Below are 19,139 nucleotides of genomic sequence, written 5' to 3' on the forward strand. Positions count from 1 at the left end.
TTATTTTTGTACAAGACATCCTGCAATATGTTGCAAACTCGAGCTATCTCCCCTTAATCCTTTTCCACACAAATTTCCTATAAAAAGCCCTTCATTGCAATCGTCGTTTGTAGTATCTTGATCCCTTGTTAACAATCTTATACACGAACAAGTCTTAGAAAATGTGCAAATCCCATAAGAAGAACAAGCCAGAGGAAGATCACAAGTAGTATTTAGGACTTGAAATGATGCCTTGAACTTATCCTTGTAGGGAGAGTAGTCGTACAGACCGAGGTTTCCTGTGTCATTATCTAGGGATAAAAAACGTACTGGTTCTTGGTATGGCGACAAAATTTGTGTGAAGTTTTCGTATTTGTCATAAAAAAACTCCAAACCCTTGGAAGCTAGCTCGATGTAGGTGATATTTCTGGTCTGGGAAGAATAGAATTCCCAGTATGAGTACTTGTAGTAGTTGTCATTGTTTCTACCTGAATTCAAGTAGAGAGCAACCTTGTCATGGTGAATCTCAAATGAAAAGAATGAGGTGGAGTAGTTGTTAGTAGGAAATGCGGTCAGGTGAGTAGCTACACTTAGTCTCTGCCCCATTAGTAAGATGTTTGTTGGGAAATTGAATGTTTGCCACTTTATTCATTCTTGTACATCAACCAGGACTAAATTTCCACTGTCAGTTGCAATTGATTGTATGTGTGGTTGTTTAAGGGAATCAGAATCTGAGATTCTGAGATGAAAAGCAATAGCTCTGTTGGTGTATCTGATTAACTGATCTAGTACACTAAGCTAAGCAATCTAGTGTATCTGATTAACTGATCTAGTATACTAAGATAAGCAATCTAGTGTTGGTGTATGAAAGAATACAACTTATGTTGAGTTCGCGCGTTCCTCTGTGGAATCTATCTCAGATTCTCACATACTTTAATTTCTATATAGTCCGTATCGTTTTCCATCTTTAACTGTCAACAGGGTTTAAAGGTCGTAGGTTCGACTCTTAAGATGATGTTTTACTTCTTACTCTCAGGTTCCTTGGGTTATTGCATAGGTCATTTAAGAGATACTTATTTTATTTCAAAAACTAATTTTAATCTTGTAAAACAATTGGATTACTACTGATGTGAATAAGATTTGTGGTTCTAGCATAGATTTATGTATTACCAAGGTCTGAATTTGAGCTTTTATGTGTGTGTTCAATTGATTAATACAAACCACATCCTATGCACGACGACATTTCATAGTTTAAAGTAATTAAACATATAAGAGGGCCTAAGTAGAGAGAGGTTTGTGTTTGATGTTTTCTTATTGGTGTCTATATTTTATCACATTAATTTTTCAAAATGAATGACTAATGATGGTTAGTAGTAGTATATTTTTTTTTACGGGAAACAATAGGCTTATCTCATTCAATTAAGGTGTTGTCCTTAAGAACATACGGAACAGTTTCAGAGGGGAATTCTTCCATCCATATCAAGACCTCATCCCAGCGTAGGGAAGACTTAGCTATAGAATGTGCTTCCTTAGTACAGGTTCGCTTGGCAAAATTAAAGGTACAAAAATCAAATAAACTAGTAAGAGCAATAATATCATTAACAAACAGCTACGAGTCTGAGTTCTCCTTCCTTCTCCCTGCCAACTGGTCCACCAAAGTACTGTAGTCACTCTCCAATTCTATCTTCCTGTAACCTGCGTCAAATGCATACCTCATTCTAAAGAGGATAGCTCGAGCTTCTGCTTCTTGTGATGTGATTGACAGTAGTAGTATATTAACCTACTTTATTTTGTGCCAAAACCTTTTTTTTTTTGTTGCATGTGTATCTTCTCTGGTTTTTCTGCCGGAACTTGTTATTATTCAAATTAATGAGACTCATTCAGTTTCCTCTCGAGGTGTGTATGTGTGTTTGTGTGTGTTGATGTTATCATATTTTTTGGTTTGGAATTTCTTTTCGATTCTACTTGGCAGATTATTTTGCTGCTTTCGATTAATGTTATCAAAATGATTGTTAAATGGATTATTTATCTTTTTGGTTTGTGTTTTATATAACGGTCAGATGAAATATACTTGGATCAACAAGGCTTTAACATTGTTGGTTATGGTTGCAGTACACACCATGTATGGAAAACTCGGGTGATCTTGATGAATCTCTGTCTACAGCTCCTGGGTGCTCGTGCCCGTGTTGGTCTTACTGTATATTAGTCGTGACAGGTGTTGATCACTACCAGGATACCAAGGGAAAATGTGCTCCTTTCTACCATCAAAGTATGAGAAGGTGTTCGAACCCGCGTTGGTCACTGTGAGTAGTCGTGAGTTCTGAGTCCTTCTGTGATACCGAAGGACAAGATGCTAGTATTAACAACGTTTTAAGACACATGCTTGTGCCTGCATTGTGAATAGTTGTTATTGTCAATTTGTTTAATATTGTCACAATTATGTATACTTTTGACCCTTATTTTATTTTGTTATTTTTAAATGTTTGGAGATAATTGATGTAAAGTGTAATATTTATTTTAGTAATTGTAAGAACTATTTTGGAATTACCAAATTGGTAAAATGCTGATTTTTAGGCCGATTATTGGTGTATGCTGATTTTTTTTTTAATAAAAATTAATGAGAAGAGACCCGTTAGGTATAAAAAGGGGTTTCTCGAGTATAATATTAAAATATTTAAAGAGACCCCTTATCTAACATATGGGGTCTGAGTTTGTTAATCACAAAAATATTAAAAAACTCAAAGAGACCCCTTATCTTACCTAAGGGGTCTGAGTTTGTTGGAATAAATAATATTAAAAAATTCAAAGAGACCTCCTATGTTAAATATGGGGTCTGATTTTTTTTTAAAACAGACTAATGTAAGAGACCCCTTTTCTTAAATAAGGGGTCTCTTGTTTTTAACAAACAGACCCCTCTAGATGAGGGGGTCTCTTTTAAAAAGAGACCCCCCCATCTAGAGACCCCCTAACATGGGGTCTCTTAGGCTATTTTGGACGGGTCTCTTTGCCCATTTTTGTAGTAGTGCATGAACCGCATTTATTAGACTTAACATTGAATGCATACTTGGACCAAGGGCATTATTTCCTTCAGTCTCCCACTTGTCCTTAGGGACAAGTGTGCATTTCCTAATTCCTTTGTCGCTCGATGCTTGCTCTTGGACATAAGGTAAGAGTTGTCATCCTTATTATGTCCAGAGGTGTTCCTCGGTTTCAGAGTTCAACTGATCAAATAAACAGATAATCATAGCCTATGGTTCATCCGAGCACGGCCATGCATTTCACAGTTTCTAGCTCTCCGAGTGGCCTTGTACAACTTTTAAGCATCTCATCCCGATTTATGGGAGGACAATCCCAATCTTGCGATCTTGAGATTAGACTTCGTTTGATAGGTGATTACCTGAGCGTTGCCTTTATAGCCTCCTTTTACGGTGCGACGGTTGGTCAACGTCAAAGTAATCAGTTCTCAAACAAGTAATCTCAAATCACTCAGGTATTGAGGATTTAGTGTCAAATAATTTTAATGAAATTTACTTATGACAGATTTTCATCTCTTACAGTAAAGTTTCATAGGTCTTGTCTGATACTAGTCTTCCCAAAGTAAGTATCTATGCAAATGATTATGACATTCCCATGTCCACATAGTTCAAGAAACAGAACTACTAGTCATCTAGCATTCTAGTCGTCTAACGTTTTCTATGCGTCCAATTTTATAGAAAACTCCGACTAGGGACCATTTTCAACCTTTGACATTCAAGTTCACTTGATAGACATTTCTTAGTCACAGGACTGGTCCTGACAGTCTATCTTGAATATATCGTCAAATTGAAGGGACTCATCATTTAATAAACCACAAATTAAATGGAAAAATGATTTCTTTTCATTTATTGTGAATGATTAACCAATAATGTTTTACAAAGATTTAAACTCTAAAACTTTAAAACATTAAACAGGGATATCAAAGCCATTCTCCAATATGCTTGATTCCCATAGCTGCAGTGTGCGAGTTGTGCTTCGCCTGCGGCAGAGGTTTAGTCAATGGATCTGATATGTTGTCATCAGTTCCAATCTTGTTTATCTCGACTTCTTTTCTTTCAACGAACTCTCGTAGAAGGTGAAATCTACGAAGTACATGCTTGACTCTCTGGTGGTGTCTAGGCTCCTTTGCCTGTGCAATAGCTCCGTTATTATCACAATACAGGGCTATTGGTCCTTTAATGGAGGGGACTACACCAAGTTCACCTATGAACTTCCTTAGCCATATAGCTTCCTTTGCTGCTTCATGTGCAGCAATGTACTCCGCTTCAGTTGTAGAATCCGCAATGGTGCTTTGCTTAGCACTTTTCCAGCTTACTGCTCCTCCGTTGAGGCAGAAGACAAACCCAGACTGTGATCTGAAATCATCTTTGTCGGTTTGGAAACTTGCGTCCGTATAGCCTTTAACAATTAATTCATCATCTCCACCATAGACCAGGAAGTCATCTTTGTGCCTTTTCAGGTACTTCAGAATATTCTTGGCAGCAGTCCAATGCGCCTCTCCTGGGTCTGACTGGTATCTGCTCGTAGCACTGAGTGCGTACGCAACATCCGGGCGCGTATATATCATAGCATACATTATTGAACCAATCAATGATGCATATGGAATCCCATTCATTCGTCTACGCTCATCAAGTGTTTTTGGGCACTGATTCTTGCTTAGAGTCATTCCATGAGACATGGGTAGGTAGCCTCGCTTGGAGTCCGCCATCTTGAACCTATCAAGCACCTTATTGATATAAGTGCTTTGACTAAGTCCAATCATCCTTTTAGATCTATCTCTGTAAATCTTGATGCCCAATATGTACTGTGCTTCTCCTAGATCTTTCATCGAAAAACATTTCCCAAGCCAAATCTTGACAGAGTTCAACATAGGAATGTCATTTCCGATAAGTAATATGTCGTCGACATATAATACTAGGAAAGCAATTTTGCTCCCACTGACCTTCTTGTATACACAAGATTCGTCTGCGTTCTTGATGAAACCAAAGTCACTGACTGCTTCATCAAAACGTATATTCCAGCTCCTGGATGCCTGCTTCAATCCGTAGATTGACTTCTTTAGCTTGCATACCTTTTTAGCATTCTTTGGATCCTCAAAACCTTCAGGCTGTGTCATAAACACAGTTTCTGTTAAAACGCCGTTTAAGAAAGCAGTTTTGACATCCATCTGCCATATTTCGTAATCGTAATATGCAGCGATTGCTAACATTATCCGAATAGACTTTAGCATTGCAACTGGTGAAAAGGTTTCATCGTAATCCACACCGTGGACTTGCCTGTAACCTTTTGCAACCAATCTAGCTTTGAAAACTTCAAGTTTCCCATCCTTGTCCTTTTTCAGTTTGAAAACCCATTTGCTTCCAATGGCTTGGTAGCCATCTGGCAAATCGACCAAATCCCATACTTGGTTTTCAGACATGGAGTCTAATTTATATTGCATGGCTTCTTGCCATTGCTTGGAGCTAGGGCTCGTCATAGCTTGTTTGTAAGTCGCAGGTTCATCACTTTCAAGTAATAGAACGTCATAGCTCTCGTCCGTCAAAATACCTAAGTACCTTTCCGGTTGAGATCTATATCTTTGCGATCTACGCGGGGTAACATTTCTAGTTTGACCATGATTCTCACCAGATTCTTCTAAAGATCTCTGAGTTTCATCCTGAATGTCATCTTGAGCATTCTCTAGAGTTTGTTGTTCGACTCGAATTTCTTCGAGGTCTACTTTTCTCCCACTTGTCATTTTGGAAATGTGATCCTTCTCCAAAAAGACACCATCTCGAGCAACAAACACCTTGTTCTCAGATGTATTGTAGAAGTAATACCCCTTTGTTTCCTTTGGATAGCCCACAAGGATACATTTGTCAGATTTTGGATGAAGTTTGTCTGAAATTAATCGTTTGACGTATACTTCACATCCCCAAATCTTTAGAAAAGACACATTTGGAGGCTTTCCAAACCATAACTCATATGGAGTCTTTTCGACAGCTTTAGACGGAGCTCTATTTATAGTGAGTGCAGCTGTATTTAGTGCATGTCCCCAAAATTCTAATGGAAGTTTGGCCTGACCCATCATTGACCTGACCATGTCTAGCAAGGTTCTGTTCCTCCGTTCTGACACACCGTTCCATTGTGGTGTTCCAGGAGGAGTCAATTCTGATAGAATTCCACATTCTTTCAGATGGTCATCAAATTCATAGCTCAGATATTCACCGCCTCTATCAGATCGCAGTGCCTTAATCTTCTTGCCTAATTGATTCTCTACTTCACTCTGAAATTCCTTGAATTTGTCAAAGGATTCAGACTTATGCTTCATTAGGTAGACATAACCATATCTACTGAAGTCATCAGTGAAAGTGATAAAGTAGTTGAAACCACCTCTAGCATTTGTACTCATTGGTCCACATACATCTGTATGGATTAAACCCAATAGTTCATTTGCTCTTTCTCCAACTTTAGAGAAAGGTTGCTTTGTCATTTTGCCAAGTAAACATGATTCGCATTTACCATAATCCTCTAAGTCAAATGGTTCTAGAATTCCTTCCTTTTGAAGTCTTTCTAAGCATTTCAAGTTTATATGGCCTAATCGACAATGCCACAGATAGGTGAGATCTGAATCATCCTTTTTGGCCTTTTTGGTATTTATGTTATATACTTGTTTGTCGTGATCTAATAAATAAAGTCCATTGACTAATCTAGCAGATCCATAAAACATCTCTTTAAAATAAAACGAACAACTATTGTCTTTTATTAAAAAGGAAAATCCCTTAGCATCTAAGCAAGAAACTGAAATGATGTTTTTAGTAAGACTTGGAACATGGAAACATTCTTCCAGTTCCAAAACTAGCCCGGAGGGCAACGACAAATAGTAAGTTCCTACAGCTAATGCAGCAATCCGTGCTCCATTTCCCACTCGTAGGTCGACTTCACCCTTGCTTAACTTTCTACTTCTTCTTAGTCCCTGTGGATTGGAACATAAGTGTGAGCCACAACCTGTATCTAATACCCAAGAAGTTGAATTAGCAAGTATACAGTCTATAACGAAAATACCTGAAGATGGAACGACTGTTCCGTTCTTCTGATCTTCCTTTAGCTTCAAGCAATCTCTCTTCCAATGCCCCTTCTTCTTGCAGTAGAAGCATTCGGATTCAGAAGTGGGTTGACTGACCTTCCTCTTTACAGATTTGGCGCCAGTTTGCTTAGTTGGGCTGGCCTTGTTGCCACCTTTCTTAGCATTCCTCTTCTTTCCAGATTTCTTGAACTTGCCCCCACGCACCATAAGCACATCCTGCTTATCACTTTTGAGCGTCTTTTCAGCGGTCTTCAGCATACCGTGAAGCTCAGTGAGCGTTTTGTCCAGACTATTCATACTGTAGTTCAGTTTGAACTGATCATACCCGCTATGAAGAGAATGGAGGATGGTGTCTATAGCCATTTCCTGAGAAAATTGCTGATCCAGCCGACTCATATTCTCAATGAGTCCAATCATTTTGAGAACATGTGGACTTACGGGCTCGCCTTTCTTAAGCTTGGTCTCAAGAATTTGCCTATGAGTCTCGAATCTTTCGACTCGATCTAGATCTTGGAACATGTTCTTCAACTCACTGATGATTGTGAAAGCATCTGAGTTGATGAACGTTTTCTGCAGATCCGCACTCATGGTGGCGAGCATTAGACATTTCACATCCTTGTTGGCATCAATCCAACGATTGAGGGCTGCCTGAGTGACCCCGTCGCCTGCGGCTTCGGGCATCGCTTCTTCTAGGACATACTCCTTTTCTTACTGCATAAGAACTATTTGCAAGTTCCTTTGCCAGTCAAGGAAGTTCTTCCCGTTCAACTTCTCCTTTTCGAGAATTGATCGAATGTTGAATGAATTGTTGTTTTCCATATTTAAAACTACAATTGAAAAGAATAAACAAATAAATAACCATTCACAGTTTCTTTTAGTAAACTTAAATTCTAGCATACATGCATAATTCAATGTTTATTAAGCATTTTATTCAAGTTATGTGTTCCAGCAGGTGTGAATAAAATGATTCCAAGATCCTAAAATCATTGAAGAACTAAGCACAGTTTGTCGACTTAATCCTAAAACATCTTAGGTAAGCAAAAGCCTTTTGCTAATAGTCTAGAAACTATTCTTGGTTGATAGGTACGTCTAAGAACTTATTAGGGAAACCTATCGATTTTGCCACGACATAAAAGGACTCCTTACTTATATCGTTGAGTTTCACCAAAACTAACATGTACTCACAATTATTTGTGTACCTTGCCCCTTTAGGACCAATAAGTAACACCTCGCTGAGCGAAAACTATTACTAGATTGATGTAAAGGATATCCAAGCAAGTGTATATTTTGGCATGGCACCTTTTAACTCAATTTTTAAGTTTGGAACTTAAGGCTCTTACTATGTTGGTTAGATTTTAAGTGAACTATGCAACATAATCAAGCTTTTGATCTCATGCATTTTAAGACATATTTAAAAGCAATAAATAACTTAAAACATGCATAAGATAAATGTGATCTAGTATGGCCCGACTTCATCTTGAAGCTTTAACTTCAAAGTCCGTCTTGAAAATCTCCGTGGGAGGCACAATTTTCTTCAAATAGGATAAGCTATAATTAAAACTAATTACAACTATTTGATGGTACGCAGACCATTTTTGAATTGAAAAACAACTTTGGTACTTTAGACCAATTACATTCAAATTAATGGTACGCAGACCATATTTTCTATCCTATTTGGGCCATACTAGTCACTTCATAACCTGCAAAACAGTACATATACAATATATACCATTCACCCATTCATTATCATGAATGGCCCACTTAGCTGGTTAGTAAAACACATTATGCATCACGTAAACATTTGCAGCAATTAATCAAGGGCACCAATAATCTACCAATTATTCAGTCCTTATTAATTCCAATCAATTTGTTTTAACCTTAAGGATTTGTAGACCTAATCAAGAGTTTATGACTAAAAGGGCTCCCACTTAAACCAATAAATTCATATGCTTTACTAATTTTAAACATAAAAATGTATTTCTAGTCTAACCGGAAACATACAAATTTAATTAAAATTTAAAGCTCATATAAATTTATAATTGAATCCATAAAATTTAATTTAATTTCAGTCGTATTTAAATTAATTCATGATTTTAATTTTAGTAAAATAATTAGAATAAATAAAATTTATTATAATTACAATATTCAAAATTAAAATCCAAGAAAATAATTTAAATTATTAATTTTAAAATTAATTAAAATTACGTAAACTGAAAATTTCAAATTAAAATTTCAAAACGATCTAATCACAACGCAACAACCTCACGCATCGCACGCCCATGGGCCACACGCACACAGCCATCGCTGGCCATGTGCGCGCAGCCCATGCGCTGCGTCGCATCGCTGCTGCTGCTTTCCTTCGCAAAGCATCACGCGAGCTGGTGCTCGCTGCGCGCGCGCCAGCGCTCGATGCACGCGAGCCATCGCTCGCTGCGTTCGCTCGCCAGCGCTCGCTTCATGCGAGCCAGCGCTCGCTGCGCGCGCTCGCCAGCGCTCGCTTTATGCGGGCCAGCGCTCGCTGCGCGCGCTTGCCAGCGCTCGCTTTGTGCGAGCCAGCGCTCGCTGCGCGAGGCATCGACGCTGGGCGTAGCACTCGTGGCACGCGAGCTTGCGCTCGTTGCGCGCGAGGCTCCGCACGCTTGCGCGAGGCAGTGCGCGTTGTGGCGCAGCTCGCTTGCTGCCCACACGCGACTGCTTTGCCTTGCTTTCGCCCTCGCCCATTCGTCCATTGCTCACAGCCCACGACACAAGGCAGGGCTGCTGCCTTGTGCTCGTGCACCATAGCCTTGCTCATTGCATTCGTGCCGCATGGGCGACGAGCTCCGTTGCTCGTCGTCACATGCCCGCACTATACAACACCCCTTAAGGGTAACACGTAGCGTCCATTGCTTTGTGCGTGCAAGTTATATGAGCGAATCGCATAAAATTTAAAAATTTATATTTAAAATTAATGACAAATTAATAAATAATATTAATTTCATAATTTTAGGGCGAAAAATCGAAAATTTATTATTCAATTGATTTCCGATTAACATGGATTCAAGCCTAGGTCATAAAAATTTAAAATTTATCATAAATTTACAATTTTTATGGTGGTTTTTAATCATAGGTATCTAATTAAATTATAATTAATTATGAAAATCAAATTAATTCTAAATTATTCTAATTCTCAACAAATTAATCATAATTACAAATTAGATTGCATAATTAACAAGGCTAGGCATTCAAACTTGTTAAACATATACAGTAGGTCAATCAAAAATTCAAGATTTATCAAGAAGAATCGCAAATATTTAATTTAACATCTTAAATTTACGAAATTTTGCATTCGAAAAACTAAAACCTCCGAAAAGTCATAGTTAGGCTTCGAATTTGAGAATTCTAGGTTCGGCAGAAAAGTATTAATTTTGTCAAAATTTTAGAATGCCTTTTACATGCGGAATTGACACAAAAATCACTCGATTTGGATGAGTAACGAAGAAACTGCCGAAAAACTGCGTACGTATAATTAAATAAACGCAATTTGCAATTAATTAACAATTACGAAAATTAATCACCCCTTTTAATTCTTGCAAATTTGTAATATTTAACCATGTTCATGCAATTTAGATTATGAAAATAATAAGAGGCTCTGAAACCACTGTTAGGTTATGATACATATGACAATTCATAAATCATGCGGAAAAACCATAAAGCCAGGAAAACATATTATTTACACATAATCATTTAGCATAGTTTAGATGCATACTATTTGTTGCGTGCCTTCCCTAGCTGCGCCCGAACCGAATAAGAATAAGTCTTTAGGACTCCAAGTGTCGTCCCTCCGTAGATAGTCCACAGCACGTCCGGATCCGCCTTAAGATTGACCAACTAGGATCGCCCTTAAGGTACTATTATTTTCGGCACTTTATAGGCAAATGTGTGACTGAATTTTTCTCTCAAAAACTCACTTTGAATACTTGAATGCTCGATGTAAATATGTGACCCTAGGCACTTATTTATAGAGTTTATGGAAAGGAATTATAATCCTATTAGAATACAAATCTATTTAATTATAATCCTACTAGGACTCTAATTAAACAAACTTTATCTATTAGGATTAGATTTAATCATATTACGAATCCCGGTAGCCTTAGGATTCCGAGTAACACACACGAGTGGCGCACAAGCACCGCACGCCCGCACGCAGGCCTTGCGGCCCACGCCGAGCGCACAGCGCAATGCCCACTGTCGCAGCCTTGTCCGCGCGCGGGCCCAAGCTTCGGCTGGGCCTGGCTTTTGCGCTGGGCCTGGTCGTATGCTTGGCGTGTGGTTGTTGCGCTTGGCTTGCTGGGCGATGGCCCGGCTTCGTGCTGGGCCTTCGTCTGGCAGGCCTCGTCCGATGCTAATTCGTACGATACGCTTCCGATTAAATTCCCGGTTCCGGAATTCATTTCCGATACGAACAATATTTAATATTTCCGATTACGGAATTAATTTCCGTTTCGAACAAATATTTAATATTTCCGTTTGCGAAATTATTTTCCGATTTCGATAATATTTCCGATTCTGACAATATTTCCGTTTCCGGCAATATTTCCGATTCCGGCAATATTTCCATTTCCAATAATATTTTCCGATACGTACCATGTTTCCGTTTCCGGCAACATCTACGACTTGGATAATATTTATATTTCCGATACGATCCATATTTCCGTTTCCGGCAATATCATCGTTTCCGGAGTATTCATTTCTTGCCTATGACGATCTCAGCTCCCACTGAAACCAAGATCCGTCGATTCCGAATATCCATAGATGGAGTATTTAATGCCATTAAATACTTGATCCGTTTACGTACTATTTGTGTGACCCTACGGGTTCAGTCAAGAGTAAGCTGTGGATTAATATCATTAATTCCACTTGAACTGAAGCGGCCTCTAGCTAGGCATTCAGCTCACTTGATCTCACTGAATTATTAACTTGTTAATTAATACTGAACCGCATTTATTAGACTTAACATAGAATGCATACTTGGACCAAGGGCATTATTTCCTTCAACTACCATCGGCTGGCCGAGGATCTATATGGTATTCAGTATGCCTTGGGCTACTGGTGCGAGCTCCCTACCCATAAGCATGCAAGGGTGACTCGTCCTCTCCGAACAATATTGCTGTGTATCTCGACCATTTTGATTATGGGCTTCGGTTCCCTATGGATCCGTTCATTGCTCGTGTGTTGGAGGAGTACAATATTTCCTTGGCTCAACTGACGCCGAAGTCTATGCGACATATTGTGGGGTACCGTTGGATGTGTGACTTCCTCGGCTACGAGCCCTCTATTGAGGTTTTCAAGGAGATGCATGAGCTTGTGAAAAATTCGAACGCTGAGGCCGGTTGGTGGGCTACAAACAATAAGAACAAACGGAAAGGCGAGACCCTCTATATGACCGCGTATCCGTACATCTCTTCATTCCATGAGTGGAAGAAGCAATGGCTTCTGGTTCGAGTGCCGGTGGATCCGAAGCACCCTCACTATTATTCGCCTCTCAAGTGGCTTGTGAGGGTGGATCCGACAATGGCGAGGGTTGGACCTGTTGATTGGGAGAATACGGATCACACTACGCAGCTGGAGTGGTTCAAGGCGAAACCGCCTCGGGAGCCGTTGCATTGGCTCCCGAATTTGCATTATATTACCAGGAGGTCATCCTCGCTGCTGCCGATCTCAGCATGATCTATGACAGGGGTGAGATTTTTTATGTTGAGATCGTGCTTCAGTTGAGATGTTTGTGAAGGAAATAATGCCCTTGGCCCAAGTATGTGAAGGAAATAGTGCCCTTGGTCCAAGTATGCATTCAATGTTAAGTCTAATAAATGCGATTCAGTATTAATTAACAAGTTAATAATTCAGTGAGATCAAGTGAGCTGAATGCCTAGCTAGAGGCCGCTTCAGTTCAAGTGGAATTAATGATATTAATCCACAGCTTACTCTTGACTGAACCCGTAGGGTCACACAAAAAGTACGTAAACGGATCAAGTATTTAATGGCATTAAATACTCCATCTATGGATATTCGGAATCGACGGATCTTGGTTTCAGTGGGAGCTGAGATCGTCACAAGCAAGAAATGAATACTCCGGAAACGATGATATTGCCGGAAACGGAAATATGGATCGTATCGGAAATATAAATATTATCCAAGTCGTAGATGTTGCCGGAAACGGAAACATGGTACGTATCGGAAAATATTATCGGAAATGGAAATATTGCCGGAATCGGAAATATTGCCGGAAACGGAAATATTGTCAAAATCGGAAATATTATAGGAATCGGAAAATAATTCCGGAAACGGAAATATTAAACATTTGTTCGAAACGGAAATTAATTCCGGAATCGGAAATATTAAATATTGTTCGTATCGGAAATAAATTCCGGAATCGGGAATTTAATCGAAAGCGTATCGTATGAATTAGCATCGGACGAGGCTCGCTAGACGAAGGCCTAGCACGAAGCCAGGCCGTCGCCCAGCAAGCCACACGCACACGCCAAGCCTCGACCAGGCCCAACGCAAGCCAGGCCCAGCCAAGGCCTTGGGCGCGCGCGCGGACAAAGGCAGCGGGCATGGGCCGAGGCGCTGTGCGCTCAGCGTGGGCCGCAAGGCCTGCGCGGGTGTACGGTGCTTCGGGCGATGTTCGTGTGCGAATCCTAAAGCTATCGGGATTCGATAAAAGATTAAATCCTAAACCTATTAGATAAAGTTTATTTAATTAGAGTCCTAGCAGGATTCTAATTAAATTAATTCGTATCCTAATAGGATTCCAGTTGCTTTTCCATACCTCTATAAATAGGTGCCTAGGGTCATAATTTATAGAGACAAATTGAAGTATTCTAAAGGTAAGATTTTGAAGAAAAATCAGCCACACTCTTGCCCCTAACCAGCCGAAAATCTATACTACCTTAAGGGCGATTCTAGTTGGTCAAGCTTAAGGCGGATCCGGACGTGCTGTGGACTATCTACGGAGGGACGACACTTGGAGTCCAAAAGACTTGTTCTTGTTCGGTTCGGGCGCAGCTAGGGAGGGCACGCAACAAAGTGTATGCATCTAAACTATGCTAAATGATTATGTGTAAATAATATGCTTTCCTGGCTTTATGGTTTTTCCGCATGATTTATGTTTTGTCATATGTATCATAACCTAACAATGGTATCACGAGCCTCTTATTATTTTCATAATCTAAATTGCATAAACATGGTTAAATTTTACAAATTTGCAAAGAATTAAAAGGGGTGATTAATTTTCGTAATTGTTAATTCATTACAAATTGCGTTTATTTAATTATATGTACGCAGTTTTTCGCCAGTTTCTTCGTTACTCATCCAAATCGAGTGATTTTTGTGTCAATTCCGCATGTAAAAGGCATTCTAAAATTTTGACAAAAAGAGACTTTTTCGGCCGAACCTAGAATTCCCAAATTCGAAGGTTAACTATGACTTTTCGGAGGTTTTAGTTTTTCGAACGCAAAAGTTTGTAAATTTAAGATGTTAAATTAAATATTTGCGATTCTTGTTGATAAATCTTGAATTTTTGATTGACCTACAGTATATGTTTAACAAGTTTGAATGCCTAGCTTTGTTAATTATACAATCTAATTTGTAATTATGATTAATTTGTTGATATTCGAATAATTTAGAATTGATTTGTTTTTCATAATTAATTAATAATTTAATTAGATGCCTATGATTAAAAACCACCATAAAAATTGTTAATTTATGTTAAATTTTAAATTTTTATGACCTAGATTTGAATCCATGATTAATCGGAAATTAATTGATTAATAAATTTTTGATTTTTCGCCCTAAAATTATGAAATTAATATGTTTTATTAATTGTCATTAATTTTGAATTAAAAATTTTAAATTTTTATGCAATCACTCATAAAACTTGCACGCACAAAGCAATGGACGCTACGTGTTACCCTTAAGGGGTGTTGTATAGTGCGGGCATGCGACGACGAGCAAGGGAGCTCGTCGCCCATGCGGTACGAATGCAGCGAGCAAGGCGAGTGGCGCGCGAGCACAAGGCAGCAGCCCTGCCTTGTGTCGAGTGCTGCGCGCATGTAGGCGATGGGCGAGCAGCGATGGCATGGCACAAGCAGAGGCGCGCGCGCGCGAGGGCGAGAGCTGGTCGCCCAGCGATCGCAGCTCAGCGCGCCAACACGCGTGGCCTCGAGCGCTTGGTTGCGCGAGCGAGCGAGCGAGCACCATCGTAGCTGCTGCGTTTGCGCGTGGCTGCTGCGATGATGTGCCATGGGCCAGCGATGGTCGTGCAATCGATGGGGCTTGGGCGCAAGCCCAAGTGCTCGTCATGTTACGATTGTAGAGTTTTAAATTTTAATTTGAGATTTTCAGTTCATGTAATTTTAATTAATTTTAAAATTAATAATTTAAATTGTTTTCTTGGATTTTAATTTTGAATATTATAATTATTATAAATTTTATTTATTCTAATTATTTTACTAAAATTAAAAACCTTGAATTAATTTAAATTCGACTGAAAATAAATTAAATAAGTGGATTCAATTATAAATTTATATGAGCTTTAAATTTTAATTAAATTTGTATGTTTCCGGTTAGACTAGAAATACATTTTTAATGTTTAAAATTAGTAAAGCATATAAATTTATTGGTTTAAGTGGGAGCCCTTTTTAGTCATAAACTCTTGATTAGGTCTACAAATCCTTTAAGGTTAAACAACTTGATTAGAATTAATAAGGACTGAATAATTGGTAGATTATTGGTGCCCTTGATTAATTGCTGCAAATGTTTATATGATGCATACAATGTGTTTTAACTAACCAATTATGTGGGCCATTCATGATAATTAATGGATGAATGGTATATATTGCATATGTACTGTTTTGCAGGTTATGAAGTGACTAGTATGGCCCAAAATAGGAAAGAAAATATGGTCTGCGTACCATTAATTTGAATGTAATTGGTCTAAAGTACCAAATTTGTTTTTCAATTCAAATATGGTCTGCGTCCCATCAAATAGTTGTAATTAGTTTAATTATAGCTTATCCTATTTGGAGAAAATGGCGCCTCCCACGGTGAAATTCAAGACGAAGTTTCCATTTTCGAGACGGACTTTGAAGTTGAAGCTTCAAGATGAAGTCGGTCGGGCCATACTAGATCACATTTATCCTATGCATGCTTTAAGTTATTTTTTACTTTAAATATGTCTTAATTATGCATGAGATTGTGGCTTGATTATGTTGCACGATTAAGGATTTTAGTTCACTTAAAATCTAACCAACATAGTAAGAGCCTTAAGTTCCAAACTTAAAAATTGAGTTAAAAGGTTCCATGCCAAAATAACACTTACTTGGATATCCTTTACATCGATCTTAGTAATAGTTTTCCGCCATAGTGAGGTGTTACTTATCGATACTAAAGGGGTAAGGTACACAAATAATTGTGAGTACATGTTAGTTTTGGTGAAACTCAACGATATAAGTAAGGAGTCCTTTTATGTCGTGGCAAAATCGATAGGTTTACCTAATAAGTTCTTAGACGTACCTATCAACCAAGAGTAGTTTCTAGACTATTAGCAAAAGGCTTTTGCTTACCTAAAAGATTTTAGAATTGAGTCTAAATACATAATGTGCTTAATTCTTCAATGGTTTTAGGGTCTTGGAATCATTTTATTCACACCTGCCGGAACAATAAAATCGAATAAAATGCTAATAACTTGTTTAAATTGCATGATTGCTTTAATTTTCAAGTTATTACTCATGATAAATGTTTAGACTTTGCATGCTTCAATGTATGTTTTAATTATTGTTTATAATTAAATATCTTGCACTGCAATAAATCCTTTTAGAAAGGTAACAGTAAATTTCCTCGATTGGTAGTGAATCCAAGAACGATTCACGGAAATGAGAGATGTGAGCAATTTAAAATGTACGTTTCTTTTAGCGACTTTTATGGTTGTTTTCGAGTATCAAAGTCGAATGGCAAACCGATTGGTGCTTGTGAATTAAAAATACAATGTAGTTTTGAGATCATAAAAGCATTGAGTTTAAACGCTCAGCCTTACCAATGGTTAACAACCTAATATCTTTGTCCGTTTTATTCTCGAATGAGTCTAGTCACTAGACATTCGAATAGATCGATGCTTAGAGAACTTTAGATGCTTCTGGTAAGATCATCTAGTTGAAACAAAATATTCAACATAAATTAAATGGTAAGAACCTTGTTAGAGTGACATTGGACATGTCTAACAAAGTATAAAGGTCAACACTAAAGAATTCAATTCTTAAGACTATAAGAAAGGGTACAAGAAATAGGAAAACAAGGAACAAATGAAAGGAATTTACGATTCCGTTTCTACCTATAAGTTTATGTTTAAAGAGAAGTGGCCTAGCAATCAAACTTCCTTGGTATCATATACCGCTTGAGGTTCTTACTTCGGTAATGACTCAAACAATGGAAGCTAGGATACACTAATGGCCTACAAGTGGGAAATGAAGCATGGCAATGCTACATTAGTTGTAGGGTCATCTGGTTTGTTTTAAGTCCTTTCAAGGCTGGAACTTAATGACTATTTTGTTCCATAATCAGCATACCTAAATTTCTGCTTCAAACACAGAAAGACTCACATTCAGAAAAACTAAAACAATGTTTGTTTGTTTATTTGAATGAAATGGTCATTTATGGGTTGAGTCAATATGCTTGATTAAAACAAACAACTCCTTAACAATAAAAACTTTACTAGGTTCAAATCAACCCCTTGATTTGAGTTCCACTAATCTTTGGCATTGTTTCTTAGACCATATCAACAAGTTAACATTCATAAGCTCTATTTTAATGGACTTTTGAAAGTTGATTGATTTCTAGATCAATTCAAGACAAGCTAGTCTTACTTGTTGAAAGTAACAAAAGATATGAACTATTGTTAGAACGCCTAAACAATAGAATTCAAAGCTAAAGAAAGAGATTTTATGACTTTATTATGTCACCTAGATTTGAGTGAATGTTGGTTCATTTACTCGAAGTGATATAAGTTTGAATCTGTTTGGCTAGTTCAAAGATTCAGAAGTATAAAATCCACTTGGCAAGAAATCATAAAGATCTAGGATAGATCATGTTAATGATTACTTGAGACCAAAATGATCATCAATGATTGTGTGTAGTAAAATTCACAATCTAGCTCCATAAGATATGGCATATCTAATTGGAATGATTGAAGTCAATTAATACTTGATTCGATCAATGATGAATCATAAAGACTTTTCCTATAATTTCTAAAACAAAATGCTCAACTACCACCAAACTAAACCAAATTCGTCAAAGCTATTGAAAAGTAATTTCAGAATATCTTTTCATAATATATCTACAGAGTTCCTAAACTCAGTGGGAGCTTAGTGTTTGTTATTCAACAAACTAAGGCCCAAGTCTAGATATATGTTTCATTGTGATTTATTCAAATGAGACACAAGGGTATTGTTTCTACCACGAATTTTGAGAACATAATGTTTGTTTGCTCGAAATAATGTCCTTTTGGAGATTCGTTTCCAAAATGACAAGTGGGAGAAAATAGACCTCGAAAGTGTTCGAGGCGAACAACAAACATAAACGGACATTCCGGAGGCTTTTCGAAGTTCTTTAGAAAATCCGAAAACGTATTCTTTAAGGACTTTAGAAGTGGCTTTAAAGAATAGACATCTCTTAGAAGACTTTACAAGTGCTTCAAGGAGAACAGAATATTCAAAGGACTTTCAAGTGGCTGTCAATATTCTATTGTTTGATCGATGTTCTATACCCAAGTAGGCATAGAGTTCAAACTATGAGATTCTTCTATTACATAGTGAAGAAACATAGAGTTCAGGTCAATGAAACTATGAGATTCTTCTATTAGATAGTGAAGAAACCTACAACTTGCAGTCAAACTATTATCACATAGATTAATGAGTTTGTGACCTGTAAGAAAGCTATGACGAAACCTAGATTCCCTAAAATGGTTAGAGGCCATAAATAGACTTAATGTTTAATTGGTTAAAGGCCATAAAAACATACTCAA

The 19,139-nt window shown here is 37.9% G+C and overlaps 1 protein-coding gene across 1 annotated transcript; it reads right to left on the reverse strand.

Annotated features, from left to right (window-relative positions):
- LOC130467358 (uncharacterized) lies at window positions 1-585 on the reverse strand. The gene has a single exon (XM_056835854.1). The coding sequence runs from the start codon at window positions 583-585 to the stop codon at window positions 1-3; it is 585 nt and encodes a 194-aa protein (XP_056691832.1).
- Between the last annotated feature and the right edge of the window lie 18,554 nt (window positions 586-19,139).

The sequence above is a fragment of the Spinacia oleracea genome, chromosome 2 (assembly GCF_020520425.1).
Source record: "Spinacia oleracea cultivar Varoflay chromosome 2, BTI_SOV_V1, whole genome shotgun sequence".
Lineage (NCBI taxonomy): Eukaryota > Viridiplantae > Streptophyta > Magnoliopsida > Caryophyllales > Amaranthaceae > Spinacia > Spinacia oleracea.

What these genes read in the sequence shown, in the direction of transcription:
- LOC130467358 (XM_056835854.1), bottom strand. Translation starts at nt 585, where the DNA reads ATGGGGCAGAGACTAAGTGTAGCTACTCACCTGACCGCATTTCCTACT.